The 19,456-nt window shown below is 33.6% G+C and overlaps 1 protein-coding gene across 3 annotated transcripts in view; it reads left to right on the top strand.

The window, feature by feature from the left end:
- LOC103573659 (endochitinase) overlaps nucleotides 1-19,456 on the top strand; it is a 55,950-nt gene that overhangs the window by 19,337 nt on the left and 17,157 nt on the right. For 2 of the 3 annotated variants that reach the window (XM_053741934.1, XM_053741935.1), the window contains exons 2-4: nucleotides 3,323-3,397; nucleotides 3,694-4,032; nucleotides 17,891-18,113. In XM_053741934.1, the coding sequence (XP_053597909.1) occupies nucleotides 3,331-3,397; nucleotides 3,694-4,032; nucleotides 17,891-18,113 (629 nt within the window). In that variant the 5' untranslated portion in view covers nucleotides 3,323-3,330. Of the gene's footprint in view, nucleotides 1-3,322; nucleotides 3,398-3,693; nucleotides 4,033-16,651; nucleotides 17,807-17,890; nucleotides 18,114-19,456 lie in introns of those variants that run through there. The other variant, XM_053741936.1, reaches the window with a different exon arrangement.

The raw sequence follows: 19,456 nt of genomic DNA, 5'->3' as shown, positions 1-19,456 counted from the left end.
AATCGATAATGGATAATTAGTAACTATCAAGTTTTGAAAGGTTTTATTATTGAAATTTACAATAATAATTTTATTATATAACAATATTAATGACCTGCAAATATAATGATCTAATGACATAAATTTTTTAAGTTTGTAAATACATTTAAATTATCGAGTATACATTTGTCATGATAAAATTACATTTAAATAGTCATTTATGACTATTGTATGTGTGCAATTACAAAAATATATGCACATACAAATAAGGTATAAAAAATAGTGCCCTTTTTTCACGAATTTTGTGTGTGTGTGTGTGATTATAAAAATATACCCACACGCAAAAAAGGGTGACAAATAGCACTAGAATCATGAACAAATCGCAAATGTTAATTTATTTCGGTGTAATTGCATACAGAAGACATTTTATAGTCAAAAATCGATGGAGCCTCACTTGAAGACCATTACCTTATAAATTTTACTTAAGGATATTTTGTCGTGAGGATATTTTGTCGTGCGGTTATTTTGTCCGGGATATTTTGTCGCCGTTATTTTGTCCGCATATATGTAGTCGTGGCACCCAATTTCGCAACCAACTTAATTATAAGTTGCTACAGTCTTTTGTCGCTAGCTTGCTACCAGTTAAACTATCAGGGTGGTCTTCATGGTTTGAGCAGAATTTACCAAGTATTTGTAAACTAAAATTTCCAATGAAATTAAGTTTTTAAGTTGACGAAAATAAGACTTTTTCTCGAATTTCACAGTTACCATAAACTATAAAATAATTACACATCAATCTTTATACAAACTAGTCGACCTGCCACCTGTCATTCAAAATTAACTATATTCAAAAAAGAACAGAAATTCCTGGAAAAAAATCATCATGCACGATTATGGTTGACCATGCATGATCGTGCATGATTGAGACATGATCCGCGATTCATGCAAAGGCACGCATGATCATGCAAAACTATGTTCAATCATGCATAACTAGGTAAGAATAGTCACGCATGATTCACGCAATGTCATGCATGACCAACCTCAATCATGAATGATTATTCATGTCACTGGACGAATTATGCAACGTCATACATAACCATGTAAAATCGGATTAAATCATGTTGATCATGGATGAGAATGTATAATATGTAGAGAATGATCATACAAAATTGAGAATAAGTTGGCATGAGCCTACCTGACTGTGTATAACTCATGTAAAGTCATCCTCGTCATGCATCACTACCTTAATCAAAAAGTCTATGTAGAATTGTATGGGACCCCTTAGGAATCCATATACAAAAGTATGGATTTATGTAAGAATCCGTAGGAATCAATGTAGGAGTGCATGGTTACAAAAGATTTTATGTAAGAAACCATAAGTATCCAAATTCCCATAAGGCAAATCTACATAGGAAATTTTGAGTACTTAGATTCCGATTTTGACATGGTGCACGTTCCTATAGGAAATTGAGGCCAAAATCTTTCTGAGATTCCATACGATTCCCATATGACGTTGGCATAGTATGGATTGCTATAGAAGCCCATGTGAAAGTTTACTTTGGGATTTATGCTGGATTACTACATAGGAAACCATATGATAATTCACCTGAAAATGACATGTTAGAACTCACATAAAAATCTACACTGTATTCCCATATGGATTTTTTAATAGTCCGGGAAAAAATCAGCATGCATGATTAAGACAAGACAAAGCATAGTAAAGTATGGATCATGCACGATCAAGCATGATTCCCGCAAAGTTATGTCTGATCGTGCAGAAAAATACAATCAAAATCCGATCGAGTTTCAATCGGATTTAATCGAAGTTTTTAATCAAGAATAATCAAACATTCTTGGTAAAAAAATTAAATAATTAAACGTTTATTTTTATTTTGACGTTAATAGTTGAAATTATTATGTTTTTTTTTATCGATCATAAAAATAAAATTTAATTTATAATTTATGATTCAATTTATAATGAAAATTAATCCGTTTTTTCTAAAAAATCATTAAAATAAATTTCATTAAAAATTTTTTTTACTTCTCGCTAAGAAAATCGATGATTTTCAAAAAATTCGGGAAATTATTGTTTTCACCCCGATTTTCAAAAAGCGAGTTTTCATCAGGTGTCGACGTTTTGAGGTCCCAGGAAGCTATTCTGACTATTTTCAGAATGATATCTGATCGTGTGTGTATGTGTGTGAACGGTCTATAACTTCTTAATTAATGAACTGATTTAGATGGTTAAGGCAGCAATCAAAAAAGTTTGTTGGCCATCAACTTTCCTGGAAATTTTAGATCATTTGATCAATTAGATTCGAAGATTTTTGCGAATTATAAAAAAAAAATTTTTTTTTTTATTTCTCAGAAACGATTCAAGCAATCGACTCTGAAATCTAGTCAGTCCTAGAACTTAGAAAAACACATCGATTGCCGCCTTAACCATCTCAATCGGTTAATGCGTTTGAGAGATATCGGTAGAGAAAGAAATGGTGAAAAACGGGTTTTTCAAATATCTTCGAAATCCCAAGGAGTTACTAGTATTAAATTTTATGTATTTTTATGAAATTTTATGAAGTTTTACGAAATTTCATAAAAGTTTATAAAATTTAAAAAAAACTTATGAAATTTTAACAGAAATTATGAGATAATTTTATGAAATGTAAAATTTCATAAAATTTTGGATAATATCATAAAGTTTTATGAAAATTTATAAAATTGTACATAATTCTCATAAAGATCTCAGTTTGTTTTTTTATTTTTGTTTACGAACATTTTCCGTCGAGTTACAACCTGTTATAAATCTTTCAAAAATTTGAATATTTCTTAATATCCCATAATTTTTGAAACTAGTTTATTTAAACTTATTTCAATTATAAAATTTCTTATTACAAATATTAATTTCCATATTTTCGACATCAAATAATCAAAAGTAAACCATGTTAATTCTTTGGTTGACCTTTTGTTTGGTTTATTGCATGATTTAATCATGAAACTTAATTATTGACAAAGAAAATACAATTACAAATTTGAATATTTCAATGAAATGAACAAAATTTCTGAATTAAGAAGAGATGTGAAAATTTTCACTGGAAAACAGGAAAATATATGGGAATTTTAAAATAATTTCTTTGTGGCCATACTGATTTAATTGTATAAACTCTTCTTTATTCGGGAAGAGGAATTGTATATGATTATAAAAATTCATACATAATTTTATCTAATTATATAAAATTTTTAATAGTTGGTTTAGTAAATCACAAACCTACTCTCGATTCTCTTTTGACTATTCTTATTTTATTACTATCATAACTTACGTACATCAAAGATTTTTTAATTTTAGGATCAATTATGTTCAGGCTCTTCAAGTTCATATTTGTGATTCTAATGGTTGCAGCATTAGTTGGGTCAATTCAGTGTAAGTTTCTCAATTTACGTCTACTCATTAGATACGAAGTATTTTCTTCGACCATCATAAAATCCTCAAAAATTATTCCTTTCATTTTTCTCATGACAATTTAGTAAGACCCTCTTATTGATCGCCTGGAAACTTCCTACTTATACAATTCTATCTCATCTAGTTTTCTTTTACTCAATTTATTTATCTATTTTTTATAAATTAATGGTTCTTTGCTTTAATTAATATTCATCCTATAGAATTTATTAATATATATCATTCATTTTGCCTCTTTTTGAAATTTATCTTTATTTCAGCAACAAAACAACCTGCTAGAGTTGTTTGTTATTTTAGCAATTGGGCTATCTATAGACCTGGACTTGGTAGCTACGGAATAAAGGATGTACGGGGTGATCTTTGCACGCATGTCATTTATTCATTTATTGGTATCAGTAATGTCACTTGGGAATATCTCATCTTGGATCCTGACATTGATGTAAAAAAAAATGGATTCTACGAATTTGTTGGTTTAAAGCGAAAATTTCCTGGATTAAAAACAGAGATCGCTATTGGAGGATGGGGCGAAGGCGGGAAAAAATACAGTTCTCTTGTGAGTAGCAGTGAACGACGAAGTATATTTATCAAAAGTATTGTTGGTAAGTAAATTTGTTACTTCGACTATACCAGCATTATCTTGTCAAAGCTCACAATCTATTGCATCATTCACAACAAATCACATCATACTTAAAAGGATCTTAACAGAACTGATTTTTCATACTTACAATGATGATAGTTGCATTTCTTCTAACTTTTTTTTTAACTAAATAAAATATTCAAATATTGCATCTCTTTCTGATTTTTTTGTTCAGTCTTATGGTCTTATTAATGGTCTGAGGTAAAAATTTTTTGAACTGAAAAAAAAATATTTTTTTTTCTCGGCTAAAAAAAAAGGCCCAGGTAGTGTACACGAGAGCGAAACTCGCTAGGCCGAAAAAAACCAAAGTTGAGCTGACCCTGAAGCTTAAAAAAGGCTGACATTTGAGACAAGGATTTATATTATTATAATTATTATTATTATTGTTATTTTCTTTTAAGTTCAATGCTCAGGGGGTTATCCCTGGTAGTCCAACTCTAACGAGGACCTTACCTGAAAGTCAAATCGTTACTCCTGCGATGCATCATCAACGAGATGATCAGCATGCGCAGCAAGCCAAGTTTCATTGCCTTAGAATACGGAGAAATCCGAAAATGACCGCCTTCTGCATCCGCGAAGCCAAAAACTCGACTTGTGATTAATCAGTTGGGATTTTAGTCAGTGCAGACACAAAAGTCTGTTTCATGCCTCCTAGGACGCCAACAATGAGTATGACAAGCTTGACACGGTAGCCTGGATAAAGTTTGCCAATTTCGAACAGGAGATCCTGATATATCTGGTGTTTGTGCTCTTCTTTAACGGTGATGTGATATTCAGCTGGAGCTGAAAACTCAATAACATAAATGTTACGAGCGGTTTTATCGAAGAGTACAATATTAGGTTTATTGTGGTCGATCTTCCGCGTTGTTGCGAATGGCACGTTCCAACAATTACGGCAACGGTCATTCTCAACAACTTGCGGAATATCTCCTGGCAGGTAAGGCAACACTGGTGTTTTATCGATACCGTGCGTATATCTAAGATGGAAGTAAAACACTCGCAGAGCAGCATTATGACGCTAGATGTATGCATTTTTTGCCAGCACAGGACATGCTGACAAAAGATGCATAAGCGTCTCAGGATGTTGCTTACACACCCTACACAGTGTGTTGGGTAGCTGCGTCTGGAGCACTCTTGCACGGTATTCGAGAGTGTTGATAACACCATCTTGGCAGGCAAAAATATATCCTTCGGTTTCGGACATCAGGCCAGCTGACTTAAGGAAGGAAAACGTCAGCTGGGTGGACAAGCTATAATCACGCACGTGTTTAAAGAACACGCTGTGCATGGACTTGTCCATATGTGTACTGAGCAGTTTTTGCTGCTCGGCGTTCCTGATGACCGTCTTAAATTCCTTTTTGGGAAGATCACTAAGAGGGTTTACTTTTCCAAGACCAAGGGATATTGTTGCGTACATTGCTACCTTATATAAAAACGCTCCCTTCTGCCCATTCTCATGAATATTAACAATGTGCATAAAGAAGTCGTTTTCATCTGCTGTGAAATTGACAACTTCGTATGTTAAACCCAAAACGAAACGATCGTTAAGACACTCCAAGTGCTGTAGACCTCACCCTCCGATGTGCCGGGAAAGGTATAATCTGGTGACTGAGAACTTAGGGTGCATGCTCCAATTCAAATTCATGGCTTTGCGTGTCTTGATATCGAGGTCTCTGAGCACTTTTCGGGTCCATTTAAGGACACCGAAAGAGTAGAAAAGTACCGAGACAGCAAGCATATTTGTTGCAGCGACGTTGTTTTTCCCGAAAAGTTCTGATGACCAGATTTTCCGGAGTCCCCGCACATATAGTCCGGGAGCCAGCGACAGATTTACACGACCAAGTTCCTCTCAAGCGATAGTTAGTAGAATGCATCAGAGTCTTGTATTATAAAGCTTCGTGAACGTCAGCTTCGGTTCCGTGGGTGGATTGAGCGGTGATAGCCTCCCACGCACGAAAAAAAATAGTATTTTCAATCATTTTCTCCTACCTGAAAATACGTCAAATTGTCGCTAAACCAACATCTTGAAGAAAGATAACAATCAGCTGACTATAACACGGTGTATTATATGTCAGCTGATCGCTAGAACGCGAAAAAAAAATTTATACTTTCAATCATTTCCTCTCAACTAAAAATTTACCTGATGGTAGCTTATACACAACTATGGATAACTATATATGTCTGCTGGCTGTATCTTGGTGGAAAAACCGTCAGCTGACACTTTGAAAGTTATAACGCAAGCGGTAGGTAGGAGCATCTAACGCCTATTTAAATGCATCAGCTGACGAGGTTTCCCTCGACTTACCGCCAGCTGATTTTTTTTATTAATTACAGCACACTATTAAAAATCAGCTCATAAATTTTTATCTGGGAGGAAATGACGTATCTTATTGTCTAAACATTTTTATTAGAAGTTATTTTTAAAGATTAAAGCAACTCATGCTAGCATAGCGTAGAGTACAAAAAGGTATACTTGGAGGGGATACGTTGTACCCATGATCTGGCTACGAAGGCCCTTTTGTGTAGTGCGTTTGTAAAAGATTTTTGGGGGAAGTAGAATATTGCATGTTTGCATGTTTTAGGTTTCCACTATATTAAATTGGTGTAATACCGTACGATGGACGGTGTGGCTCAATAAGTTATAGATGAAATTGAACGGAATATAGTATAGTGCCGGATAGCTCAACTGGTAGAGCACTCGGCGCGATACCGACATGGTCTGGGTTCGATTCCCAGTTCGGGCTATCTATATTTTTCTCAATTTATCTATAAATTGTCTTATTGAGAAGGTTTGCATGTTTTAGGTTTCCACTATATTAAATTGGATTTTTTGAATTAAATTGGAAAAAAATGTTCAAGGCTGTCTGAAGGTGTTCCTCATCAAGAGCATATACCTTCAGATCATCCATGTAGAGTAAGTGGGTGATCGAATACTTCCAATCAGTTAGTGGGCCCACTGAGTATCCACGGGTATGGCGTAGCGCAACAGATACTGGCAGCAATGAGATCCAAAACAGCAGAGGGCTCAGAGAATCTCCCTGAAAGACTCCTCTTTTGTACTGTACAGCTTTGGTCACATGTTTGTCATTGCCACATGAGATGTGAAACCGTGTTCACCAAAGTTGCATCGTACGCTGAATGTATCCCACTGTATCGCGATTGACTCCAAGACATTTGAGCAAAAAGAGAATAAGCTCATGAGGTGTTGAGTCAAATGCTTTACGGTAGTCAATCCAGGCAATTGACAGGTTGCGCTGATAGATGATCGCGTTTTGAATAATACTACGATCAACTAGGAGATTCTCTTTGCAACCTGACAAGCGTCTTTTACTGACAAGCTATTCATATATCTGCTACCACACAGTATCTATCACCTGCAGAATTGCTTAAGATTTTTGTAAAAATCTTATGAACCGCATTCAGACAGGTAATAAGTCTGTAGTTTTGCGGGTCGGACAAGTCACCTTTCTTAAGGATTAGCACGGTTCGCCCTTTTATAAGCCAGCATGGAATAGGTTTGTCACCTCTGATGAACGTTAAAATCCGGGCCAGACGACTATGGATAGAAGTTAGTTTCTTCCACCAAAATAAGTTAATGCCATCCGAACCCAGAGAAGCTCAGTTCTTACCATTATTTAGAGCTGAACGAACTTCTTCTACGCTGACCCGTCTCCAACTTATTTTTATAAGTGAACAACCAATTTTAAATATAGTAGAAACCTAAACATGCAAACCTTCTCAATAAGACAATTTATAGATAAATTGAGAAAAATAGAAATAGCCCGAACTGGGAATCGTTCCCATATCGAATATATATTAGACTAGCCCAAAAAAACCGACTATTTTTGGTTCGAGTCTTTTATGACAATTTGTTGGCTTACGATGTATTAAGAAGCCTCTCCAAAAATCAGCTCGATAAACAAGGTTCAAGAGGTCGCTCATGAATTTTTAAAATATCAAAAATAATTTAAATCCGGATTTTTCACTTCTAAATTTTTTCTCTCTTGTGGCAGCAATAGTTTATATTTGTAAAATCATGTCTATGCTGAAAATTTCAGCCCAAAATCTAAGTATTCAAACGGTGTTAAAGAATTTTGAATACTAACTGATAATATGTAACGCATACTTTGAATCATTTTTTGTATTTTTTTGTAACTCAATTATTGTCATTTTACTAAAATATAATTTTTGCATGTGTAACATTCTGGCTTATCTATTAATTAGACAGAATAATTTTAAATTGACCAGGTTGACGTCGTTAGGGTGTCAATAGACCCCAGGTGCGTCAGCTGTTGACCTTCCTTTATTTTATGCGAAAATGTTTTGATGACTTACCATGGTGGAGATTATGGGCCCCATAAGTCGGCCCAACTAATCCCTTTCTGACGTAGTTTCTTCTCCTCCGCCGGTGCGTACTCGTCCTTGCCGGTGGCCTTGAAATAGGCCTCAGAATAATACCCGTAACGAGGGTCGTGGAAAGGGATGCTCCCACTAGGCGGACGGACGGATGGAACGTCCACTGGAATCAACTGCCAACCCTCTCTGATACCAGTCCAGAAGACTGTGTTCTCCCTTGATGCTTCCTCTGGACAAGACGAGCCTGGAGGGCCCGGTTCCTCCTTAAGGGCGAGTGACTCCAGCTGTTGAATAATACCACCAGAACCCGACGGGTCACGAACTTCTCTCGACGCGATACCAGAACTTGGTAACTTATTAACCGGGTTTGGAATGACCAACGTTACCGGATCGATGAGGACTTCCTCGGCAACGATCTCTAGGCGGGAACGTTGGTGAACTGAACGACCGAGATCCTCGTGGATCGTTCGAATGATCCGGCGGAACTGGGCCTTTTTGCCTGACCTTCGGCTTCTCGGCATGAATTTTTGGGATGCGGAAGGGAAGTGCTTAGGCTGCCGGTATCAGCGCCCAAAACAGATGAGAGTATTAGGCTGCCGGTAGCAGCGCCCAATATGAGGTATGAGATTATTAGGCTGCCGATGACAGCACCCAAAGTTTAAAATAAGGAGTGCGTATTTGGTAAAGTACGGATATATATTTTTGCCTTAAAGTCCGAGTGACAGGATCAAGCCAGCAGTTTTATGTAAAGTTCTTAGCTCTTCTAGATCTTGTGATCGACTGCCTTGATTCTGTCTCTCCTTGGTATTATACATTATCAAAAGTGCTAACGTTGCATCTCAGGTTTCCTATGAGAGAATCGTCGTGGCCCGGGTCTCATGCGTCGTCATCTGTTTAGACTATCCGCGAGCCACGGCGACTTTCTTATCGCAAGAGATTTCCGTTACATTGTTGGTGATGAATAAAATAATATCGCCAACAAAGTAACGATTTATTGATTTATTATTTAATTATAATTCTAAGAAGTGTCGAACCGTTTATTCGCCCACCGTGGCGAATAAATAATTCGAGACTTCAAAAAAAAATTTCCAAAAAAATTTTATTTAAATTTAATTAGAGCCAGAACGTAACACATGACCAAAAATATACAGGACAGTCTTAAACAATAAAATTTAGTGTTTTAAATAAGCGAAAATACCTAAAAATTGAATTAAAAAATAAAAAAGTATGTAAATAACTCATTATTTCTATTTCTTCGGTTATATTTTCATTAATTGTGATGCAAATTGATAGTGAAAAAATCAAGAAGTTTTATTATTAATATTCAAGGGTCACTTGAAAATGTTCAGAAGACAGCACTTGGAAACATTCAAAATTCTTGAGCGAGGTTTAAACATTTCAATTTTGGGCTCAAATTTCTTGCGTAGTCATGATTTCACAAATATAAACCATTGCTGCTACGAGAAAGAAAAAATTTGAAATAAAAAATTCAAATTTCGATCATTTTCCATAATTTGAAAATTCGTGAGTGACCTCTTGAAAATTTTTTATCGAGCTGATTTTTGGAGAGGCTTCTTAAAAGATCGTAAACCACTAAATTTTCATAAGAGACTCGAAAAGAAAATAGTCGGTTTTTTTGGGCAACCCTAATAATATATATTTGGGCGATCATTAGGGTGAAGTTTGAAGATCGGCTTAATCGTTTGATTAGTTTAGAAGTTATGGCTGCTTGAAATTTTCACAATTTTTCGAAAAAATCAGTTTTTATCCACTCGTACGCAATATATATGAAATCACATGAGAGAAAACATATATAAAAATATAATAAAATCGGCCATAATATATATAATTCTATACAAGATTTCATGTGTTGTCACATATATATTTTTATATCTGTAACATATTATTTTTGATATATGGTTACCATATGTGATATTTTTGTGCGGTATTCCTGATTGAGAAATCTAAATCGAAATGATTTGAGATTACGTAACTCTAAATCATTTGGAATCATTCCAAATCGTCTGAATTATTTTGCTTTCGAGTATAAATTTCGGAACGAATCATTTCAAATTAAATCAAATTAGAAAATAATATTACAATAACTGGTTTCTCGAATAATTCAAAATTATTTGAAGTAATTTGAACTCTTGAATCACTTTAAATTAAATCCAATTAGAAAATAATATTGCAATTTCTGGTTCATATCTTTATGATTTAAAATAATTCAAAGTTAAGAATTTTTAATTATTTTGAATTATCTCAAATTATAATTTTATGATATGATACAATATGAAATGATTTAGATTTTTCAAATCATTTCTAATTAGATGTTTAAATCAGGGATAGCTGTTTGAAATTTTCATAATTTTCAAAGAAATCACTTTATATTCACTGTTAAAGTTTATATAATTTCGAAACTAAAACTCAGACAATTTTTGTAAAAAGTATCTTAAAGCTTGCTTACTAAACTTTAATTTTATACCTTAAACTTTATGTTTTGACTATTACTTCCGATAATTTGATAGCCTTGAATATTTGGACAGAATCAAGAAAATCAGAAAATATGGTTTTTATTCCTGATTACTCATGCATTTCTCATTATAATCCTATTTCATCATTTATATTTTATTGTGATCTTGTAATTATGAGGGTTTGTATGACTTCAAATTTAAATATTTTAGACAATTTTTATCCAATGTATCTTAAAGCTGACTTGATAACCTTCGAATTTGTACTTTAAATGACATTTTTTGATACTTTTGAAACATTGAAAATTTTTTTTAGTAAAGAAACCAATATCTTTTATGGTTTTAACTTTTAATAACATACATTGCATATTAAAATCTATTTTCATTAAATTTTTCTTGCCGCTACTAAAATAGACTTTTAATTTAACTACACTGAAAGATAAGATTATGCTAATAGTTATACCGTTAGGTTATAGCAACCATCTAAAGTTTAGATGACCATTGTAGATTATGAATACCGCAATACTTTATTTGCGTGAAGGTTAGATTAATATATTACCTATGCAATGTTTTCTCAAATCAACTACCTATAAAGTTCTCCGAGAAAGTAAGTTACTGTCCTTTTTTACCCTCAGTCTTAGAAAACGAGCCTCATTCCATACGATGACTACACACTAACATGTATCACAAAATATGTATGTTTGAAACTAACTTTTTATATTGATTGAGTGAGAAATCTACTTTCCATTTCAGCTGCCGAATGACCTTTTTTCCCTTATTTTTGTTGTTATGTATTTCAATATTATAGTTTCATATTTAACGAAATTTAGTTTCAGGTGACAGATTGCATAAAATTTGGTGACCTTATTTAATATTTCTTCTAATCTTTGGTATATTCACTGTGGCATTTTTCTAGACGTGTAGAATATGGTATTATGGGCGTCTACCATTGAGTAGGTAATGTTCTTTGTCTTAATGCAGAACATGAAATATTGCAAGTATATTGTCTTAAAATATTGCAAGTACATATGTTGAATAGGTTTGGCGAGTTTAATAGACAGATTGACTTCCTCTGAAATGATGCACTTACTTTTGGTAATTTGCCGCATGACTCTTATCAGTGGTGTTGAAAACTTTTTTCTTATCAGAATGAATATCAGTACAAATATCTGTACTGAGTCAAAAGCTTTTTCTAAGTCTATTAGTGTTACTTTCACTATCTCTTCGTTTACTAAGTGTGTGTTGACGTCTGGCAGTAGCTTGTGGGTTGCATAGACAGTGGAATGCTGGTATCAGAAATCAAACTAATAATCTGGTATAATTTTTTCTGCTTTGTAATGTACTTATACATCGTTATGAATGGGTAGCTTGTTCAAAAGTAACTGAATAAATTAGCGCGGACTACGGCAAAATCAATCATGGACCGTGGAGAAAGAGAGCTCTCTCACTCCCGCAATTCTAGGCGTCTCATTGCGCTCGACCCCCTTATTCTCAATCCAGCCACCTCACTGGAGCAGCTATCCATAACTCTCACTTAAGCTCTGAACGTTGTGGAAGCCGTCTCAAGAGTATATAAAGAGAGACCCTAACAGCGAAACCGTATTCATGTTTCGCCAGCCTGACGGGTAAGAACTCTCCAGATAACGTGCAAGGTTATAAGCGATCTACACCTTTACTGATATTCAAGAGCACAAAGCTTGAATATTTTTCACTAACAACTAACTAAAATCATCAGTTTTTTTACGGCTAGCTCATACAGCTCTTCTTAGGGCTATTCTCCGGGGTCTTTTCAAGACTACACTAAGAATTCTCTTCAAACGGTTCTTCTCAGGACCAACTAAAACTCTTAAGGTAAACTCAAGACTCTTCTCAAGCAGTCTTTCTAAAGATTACAACGGTCATTTTCAAGACCACCCAAATATTTTTTATCGTAAGAATTCCCCTTCAGCAAAAAAAACTCTACCGGAAATACTCTCCTCAAACATACCTCATATACTTTGCTGATGTTTGTTGTGAGACGTATTGGCTCGTAGTTCACTATTGAGCTTAGAAACTTTCCTTTTTTATGAATGGATAGTGTTTCAGCTATGTTCTCTGCTTTCAAAAAGTGTTTTGTATTTAATGCGTTGGTAAAAATTACCGAATAATCTTTCATAATTCTTGGTGGAAGGTGCTTGAGTGCTGTAGCTAGTATGTTATTTATTCCTGTGGGTGTTTTGTTTGACAGTTTCTTATTAAATTTAAAATTGCCTCGTCTATTTAAACTAACAAAGAGAGCAGCGCTAGCTAATGATGCTCGAGGTGGTGAGCATACGTCACCACCAATCAATCAGAAAATTCAAAGTATAACGTAAACTGTTTTTATTTCGCGACGGAGACGCGAAAAAAATCCGGGATCCGTGTGTGGTCACCCACGTGTAATAAAAATTATAAATAATAATTTTAAATATCACTCGAAATAATGAATAAAATCAAAGTGTTCCTAAAACAGCTCTTGAGGCTAGGTTAGTACACGAGGGCGCTAACCTATTTTCACAAAACGGACAAAAATACTAACAAATCAGCGGAAAGATCATGGAACAAAATTTTGAGCGAGAATGTATGCACCAAGTGGAAAGACAACCAAATAAATATAATGAATAAAAATCATAAGGAATAATTATTACTAAAATATATCTAGAAAATAAGCAAACAAATTTTGGCTATCACTGGATTCCTTTTACTAAATTATTTAATTCAAATATATTTATAAATATAATTCCACTGAATTACTACAATACCAAATATCTGCCATGGTACATTAATTATTTATCACAAACTTCATTAAATAATTATATACTCATTACAGCCAAATAATGATAATAATTAATTTGAATTAAATTATCCACTAGGGAATTCAAATTACAAATTACAAATATTTACTCAATATAAATTGTACATAAATAAAAAAACTAATCTTTTCTTTATTTTATATTATTTACTCTGGGGAGAGAAAGACACGGGTACTCAATATATATTTGGCAACACTGGGCTGCATCTCAAAAAGTTCTTAGGGCGCCACTAAGAGTAAGTTGCACGATCTCTCAGTATCAAGTGCAAGGTAACAAAGCAGAGAAAAAGAAATCTCAAGGACGAGTTCCAAAATTTCCTTATCGTGGCTGGACCTCACCGCTGCAGAGTTAGGTTCAAATACAATGAGTTCAATCCCTTAATAAGCAGTCGGTAGACTCAGCGTCATTAATCGATCGAGAATAATTATTTCAGTTAATGTTAATTTAATAAAATATATCCAAGTTTATTTATAATAATTTTGTGGCAACAGATATGCTTTCTAATTCAATATTAAATGTTTTGACAATAATAAAATTTTTAATGTCCCGACAATATTAACGTATTTTAAAATTCAATTAGTTTTAAATTTAATATAAATTTCTTAAGTTATAATAACAATTATCATCTCGTTTATTTAAAACAATTTGCTGGCGAGGCAAAAATTTATTTTAATTCACATTTACCCACACACTGTCCGCAATTATAAAATTTTATTTGACGCCTAAAGTTCTGGGTTGACTTTCCACCCTGAATTTTATTTTATTTTAATTTTATCCTAATGAATTTTACTTAAATAACGTTTCCAGTGGAGTGGTCGGTGAGACTCAGCACCAAGGTTGCAATATTTAATAAGACGCTACCAAACTAAATTTCAGCACCTTCTAGAGAACGGTCTGTGAGACTCAGTATCTCTAGAAGAATGCCTGCTAAATTAAATTAAATTTAAATTCCACAATTATTAACTATTAATTAATTAATCAGTGGTCGTTAGACTCAACTGAATTAATTATTCAATATGACGCTAGCTAATAAAGACGAACCCAAAACCGATTACAAAATGGCGACCGAATGCTCTCGAACCCACCCCACGATAACAATAAATTTAAACTCATCTATATATATATATATATATATATATATATATATATATATATATATATATAATTTTACTCAATTTCAATTTAAAATTTATTTATAGAATAAAAAATTTAATTATCCAAGGCGGCTTCCATAAATTACCAAATTAGTCGATGGTGTTGATGATGACGCCACGAGGGAAGAAACGGGACGTCGCTCGTGCTTCTTGACGCCGGATACTGCTGACTGTCGAATCCTTTCAGCTGCGAGAAATCAATTCATTTAACTGATTACGCGGTTGCCAAACTCAGCGCAATTTTTTAATTGGTAAACGGAATCGCAACAAGAGCTACATCAACCGTGGATTATGAGATGGTGCGTCCGGGGTCAGACTTAGACTCACCGTTCAGACAGTTGTTGTTTCTCGAGACAAAAACCGGGGTCTTCTGACTCACCGTATGCTCTATGGACGGGGTCTCACGACTCACCGTAAATTTGATTTAATTTATTATGGTTTTGGTGAAAATTTTCTAATGATTTTATTGGCGACTAATCACTAGTAGCTCCAGGCACTGAGTGAGGCTCGAGTGCGTCTCAGTGCGCTGCGAAGCTGGTAGTCCCCACTCTCAATCTTATCCCAGGCTCGTACCATCCAGATTTTAATGAATTTTTTGGTTCTAGAAACGACGGGACTCGGGGCCCCCGTAGAGTACCCGTTCGTCACGCGGCCAAGCATACCAACCACTTAGTAGAGTCCCATGTTATCGATTTCCAGGCGTGGGGGCAACGACGATGCGTGGGCCTAGAGCGCAGTCGAACGCAAGTTTAAATTTATATTTATAAATAAAATTAATTCATATAAATAAATTACTGTTATAATCAAATAAAAAAAAGAATTTTACCCAGAGAAATAGTATTTTAAATACTATTATAAGACAAGGAGCCAAATACGCTATTCTTGTCTAATTTACTCATGAATTTATTCGGCACGTTTACATAAGTATGCGCCAAACTCTAGAACGTACGCCGAATATATTTAACTTATTATTACAATAATGACTCAGGTTCAATTATTAAATTATTTATCGCGATCAACTCTATTGAAAGTCCAGCGATAGCCGATGCAACAAATGAAAATGCAATTTTCTTACCGGCGTTGACAATAATTTACTTCTGGAGCTTTTCAATTATGAGTAATAGGTAAACGGTACTTTTAATTTATATAAAAAAATATTAATAAACCAAATTAACTTTCTTTACAATTTAATAACTGCAACTGGGCCAGAACAATTTTATGAGAATTCACGGCAACAAAACGTCCTATCTTTACAATATCCCGGTCCTCTCTGACTATCTTTCCGTCGGTTTAACGAGGGTTGAATATCACTCACGTGTTATCCCCTCTAATGACCTTGGACCCGAAATTATTAATTAAAATAAAATATTTAAATTTGTCACTTGACCTGAGTTCTATCATAATAACAATTAAATAATATTTTTTATTAATAATCATAAACAATATAATTATTAACTCTTTCAACAATAAAACAATAATTAATTCAGTGCACCACCTGGCTGGCGAAAAATATTGATTTTTATCCCTACTATATCGACTTATTCTCCCTTCGGTCGATATTTTTATGTATAGTATGCACACACGTGAGCTACTGACTGTAATGAAAATATCAATTCAATACATAAAACTCAAAATAATTATTGAAACATAAATATAAAAAACAATAATATTTATACTCCTTGAATAAATCATAATTAAATAATTAATAGAAATGATATAAATACTTAAATAATAAAATATTATAATAATTAGCTAGAAGGTGTTGTTAAATTCACGGTGAAATGGAAAAGCGCACGTAGCGATTCACGTTTGAATAGCTACGTGACAATAACTAGTGACGTGGTTTTCTTCTACATTATTATCAAATTATCATCATTAGTTCAGCAATCTTAACTCATACTTACGTTCAGTTTTAGTTATTGTCATTCATTTTTAAAGTTATTGTTGTACCTTTGTAAATCGATTCAATCAACTTAATTAAATAATCAAGAGACTGCTCATCAACTATTTATACTGATTTGACGTCAACTCATTATCGCAAGGTTGATCAGACAACTCAACCCGGCTTATTTAGCTAAGTGATTTATGACCACAAGGTATCAAGAAGTAATAATCCAGTAAAATAAATTATCCAGTTAACTTCCAATAATTGTTAAAACTCAGTATTATTACAACATACTTAGTCAATTTAATTGAGATAATTATTTATTCAGTGCAACATTAAAATTTCACCTTAATTCGACATGTGCCTTACAATCACGCGGTTGGACATTCAATCTATTTTATTTTGATGACTCAATAGTTTTGTTTGCTAAATTCAATCAATCCCATACACTCAAGTGTCATTAAGATTTCTTGATAAATAATTTAATAAATTCAGTATATGCAAATGCAAATGCAATCAATCAAATAATCAGTATTTAAGTATCAGTGTATGCTTGCAATGATAGTTAAATGAAAAATACTTGTATTTTTGTGAATCACCATCTCTTAATAATCCTTAATCCTGGCCCTGTTCTCCTCATTAGTTTTGAAGCTATTCAATTAACATTCAGTGCATGTGCTTTTTTTGCGGCTGAAAAGGTGGTCATTGTTTTATTGGCTCATGCATTGTTAAATTGCGTTTTCAAAAAAAAGAAGATGGCAAATTAAATTGCTTCTAAGATTCTAAATTTGAAACTAAAAACTCGTTGACAACCTGAAATATTAAAGATGACAAATTATTAATAACCTGGCTCCACTATGAATTCTGTGTGATCATTTATAATGATATCCTACCAAGATCTCGTTCTGAGCAACAATAAAATAATAGAAATATTTTTGGATAGCAATGTCTATTGGAAAATTTTTTAAGTATTCACTATGCATTAACTTCACTCTCTATTTGTTGTGTTTGATGTTTATTATTTCATATTTGGTCCAGAGTAACTTTTTTCATAATTATGTGTACTTAAAGTACTAATCATTGTTATTGCACTTAATCGACATATTTCCTGATTTTAAATTAGCATTAATGAATCAATATGGATTCGACGGATTTGACTTGGACTGGGAGTACCCAGGTGCAACAGATCGAGGTGGTAAATACTCTGATAAAAATAATTTTTACTACTTGGTCGAAGAACTTCGACGAGCATTTACAAGGGAACGTAAAGGTTGGGAGATTACGATGGCAGTACCAGTAGCTAAATTCAGGCTTGCTGAAGGATATCATGTTCCAGAAATTTGTGAGTAAGTTGATCCGTAAAATTTATCCATTTTAATAAGTACCCGGGAAAAAATCTCTCTATATAATTATATATCTCTCTATATAACTATATATAATTATGTATAACTATAAACAATTGTATATAATTATTTCTATTAAATAAGAAAATCAATGAAAAAAATTCGGGCAAGTACAGGATTTGAACCATGGACCTCACGCTCGAAAGTTTGACCCGCTACCCGGTGACTTTACAAGGTAACATACCCAGGTGTCCTCCTCCGATTTCGATATAACTGAGAATTGTTATTCTCCGTCGAAATCTAAGAGACACGAATTTTTTTAACGGCGGAAAAACTATATCTAGGAGGTGAAATCACCCATCAAAGCTTAAATTCCAAAGGGATGTTTTGCAAGTTTCGCATACTTGCGGTTTAAATAATCGAATGAGACCAATATCATCATTTTCGGGGTAAAAAATGATGAAAAGCGCGATTGGTATTATATTAAAAATATAAATAGAACAAAAGTTATAAGGGTTGAAATTCACAAAACTTTTATTCAAAAAAATCTATCAAACGGATTTTGACGGAACCAACGGCGATCGAAAGAGGAAAAAAAGTAGAGCATATGTCTTTTTTGGTTTTTCTGAAAAATCGAGATTAGAGGGTGAACCATGCATAAGCCCACCTGTGAAAAATGAATCATACATGGCCATGTATGAGTGCTCCATATATTGTCATAAATGGAAATTGGCCAGACGTGGCCATATATGACCATGCGTAGCAATGTATGTACATTGGCCAGGTATGGCCATGTATGTTCATTAGGGTGATTGAAAAAAAAAGTTTAATTTTTTTTGGCTCTTACCCCCTGAAATGTTAGTGATTGCCGAGAAAAAAATCTTCCCAAAAGGTAGGCTCTGTAGCTTAACTCTAAGAGGTCGCTATTTTAATTTTAATTTCCCATCTAATGAACATGGAAAAATTAATTTTTTCCTTGAAACGGTAATTACTTGTAAACTGCTCAATATTTTTCGATTTTATGCATAGATATTTAAAGCTGATTCTTCAAGCTTTCTAAAACCCTATGATGTCATAATTCTCATAATTAAATCGCCAATTTAAGCTATCTGAAAAGTATCGATTTTGAATTTCAGAATGAAATAGTTCATTTTCATTTTTATTTTTGTTATCTTCAATTGGCGATAGTTTTGACTTGTCATAGGGTTTTAGAAAGATAATTGCATTCCTAATCGAATTAGAAATTTTAAATTTAGAGAAAAAACGCTAGACTTATTAATGATTGCACCTACTTTAGTAGGATTCGAACTCGGAACCTTACGCACGAAAGAACAACGCTTCAATGA

This window comes from Microplitis demolitor, chromosome 9, assembly GCF_026212275.2.
Source record: "Microplitis demolitor isolate Queensland-Clemson2020A chromosome 9, iyMicDemo2.1a, whole genome shotgun sequence".
Classification (NCBI taxonomy): domain Eukaryota; kingdom Metazoa; phylum Arthropoda; class Insecta; order Hymenoptera; family Braconidae; genus Microplitis; species Microplitis demolitor.
The sequence above is the reverse complement of the archived record's forward strand: the minus strand, read 5'-3'. Positions and strand labels throughout refer to the sequence as shown.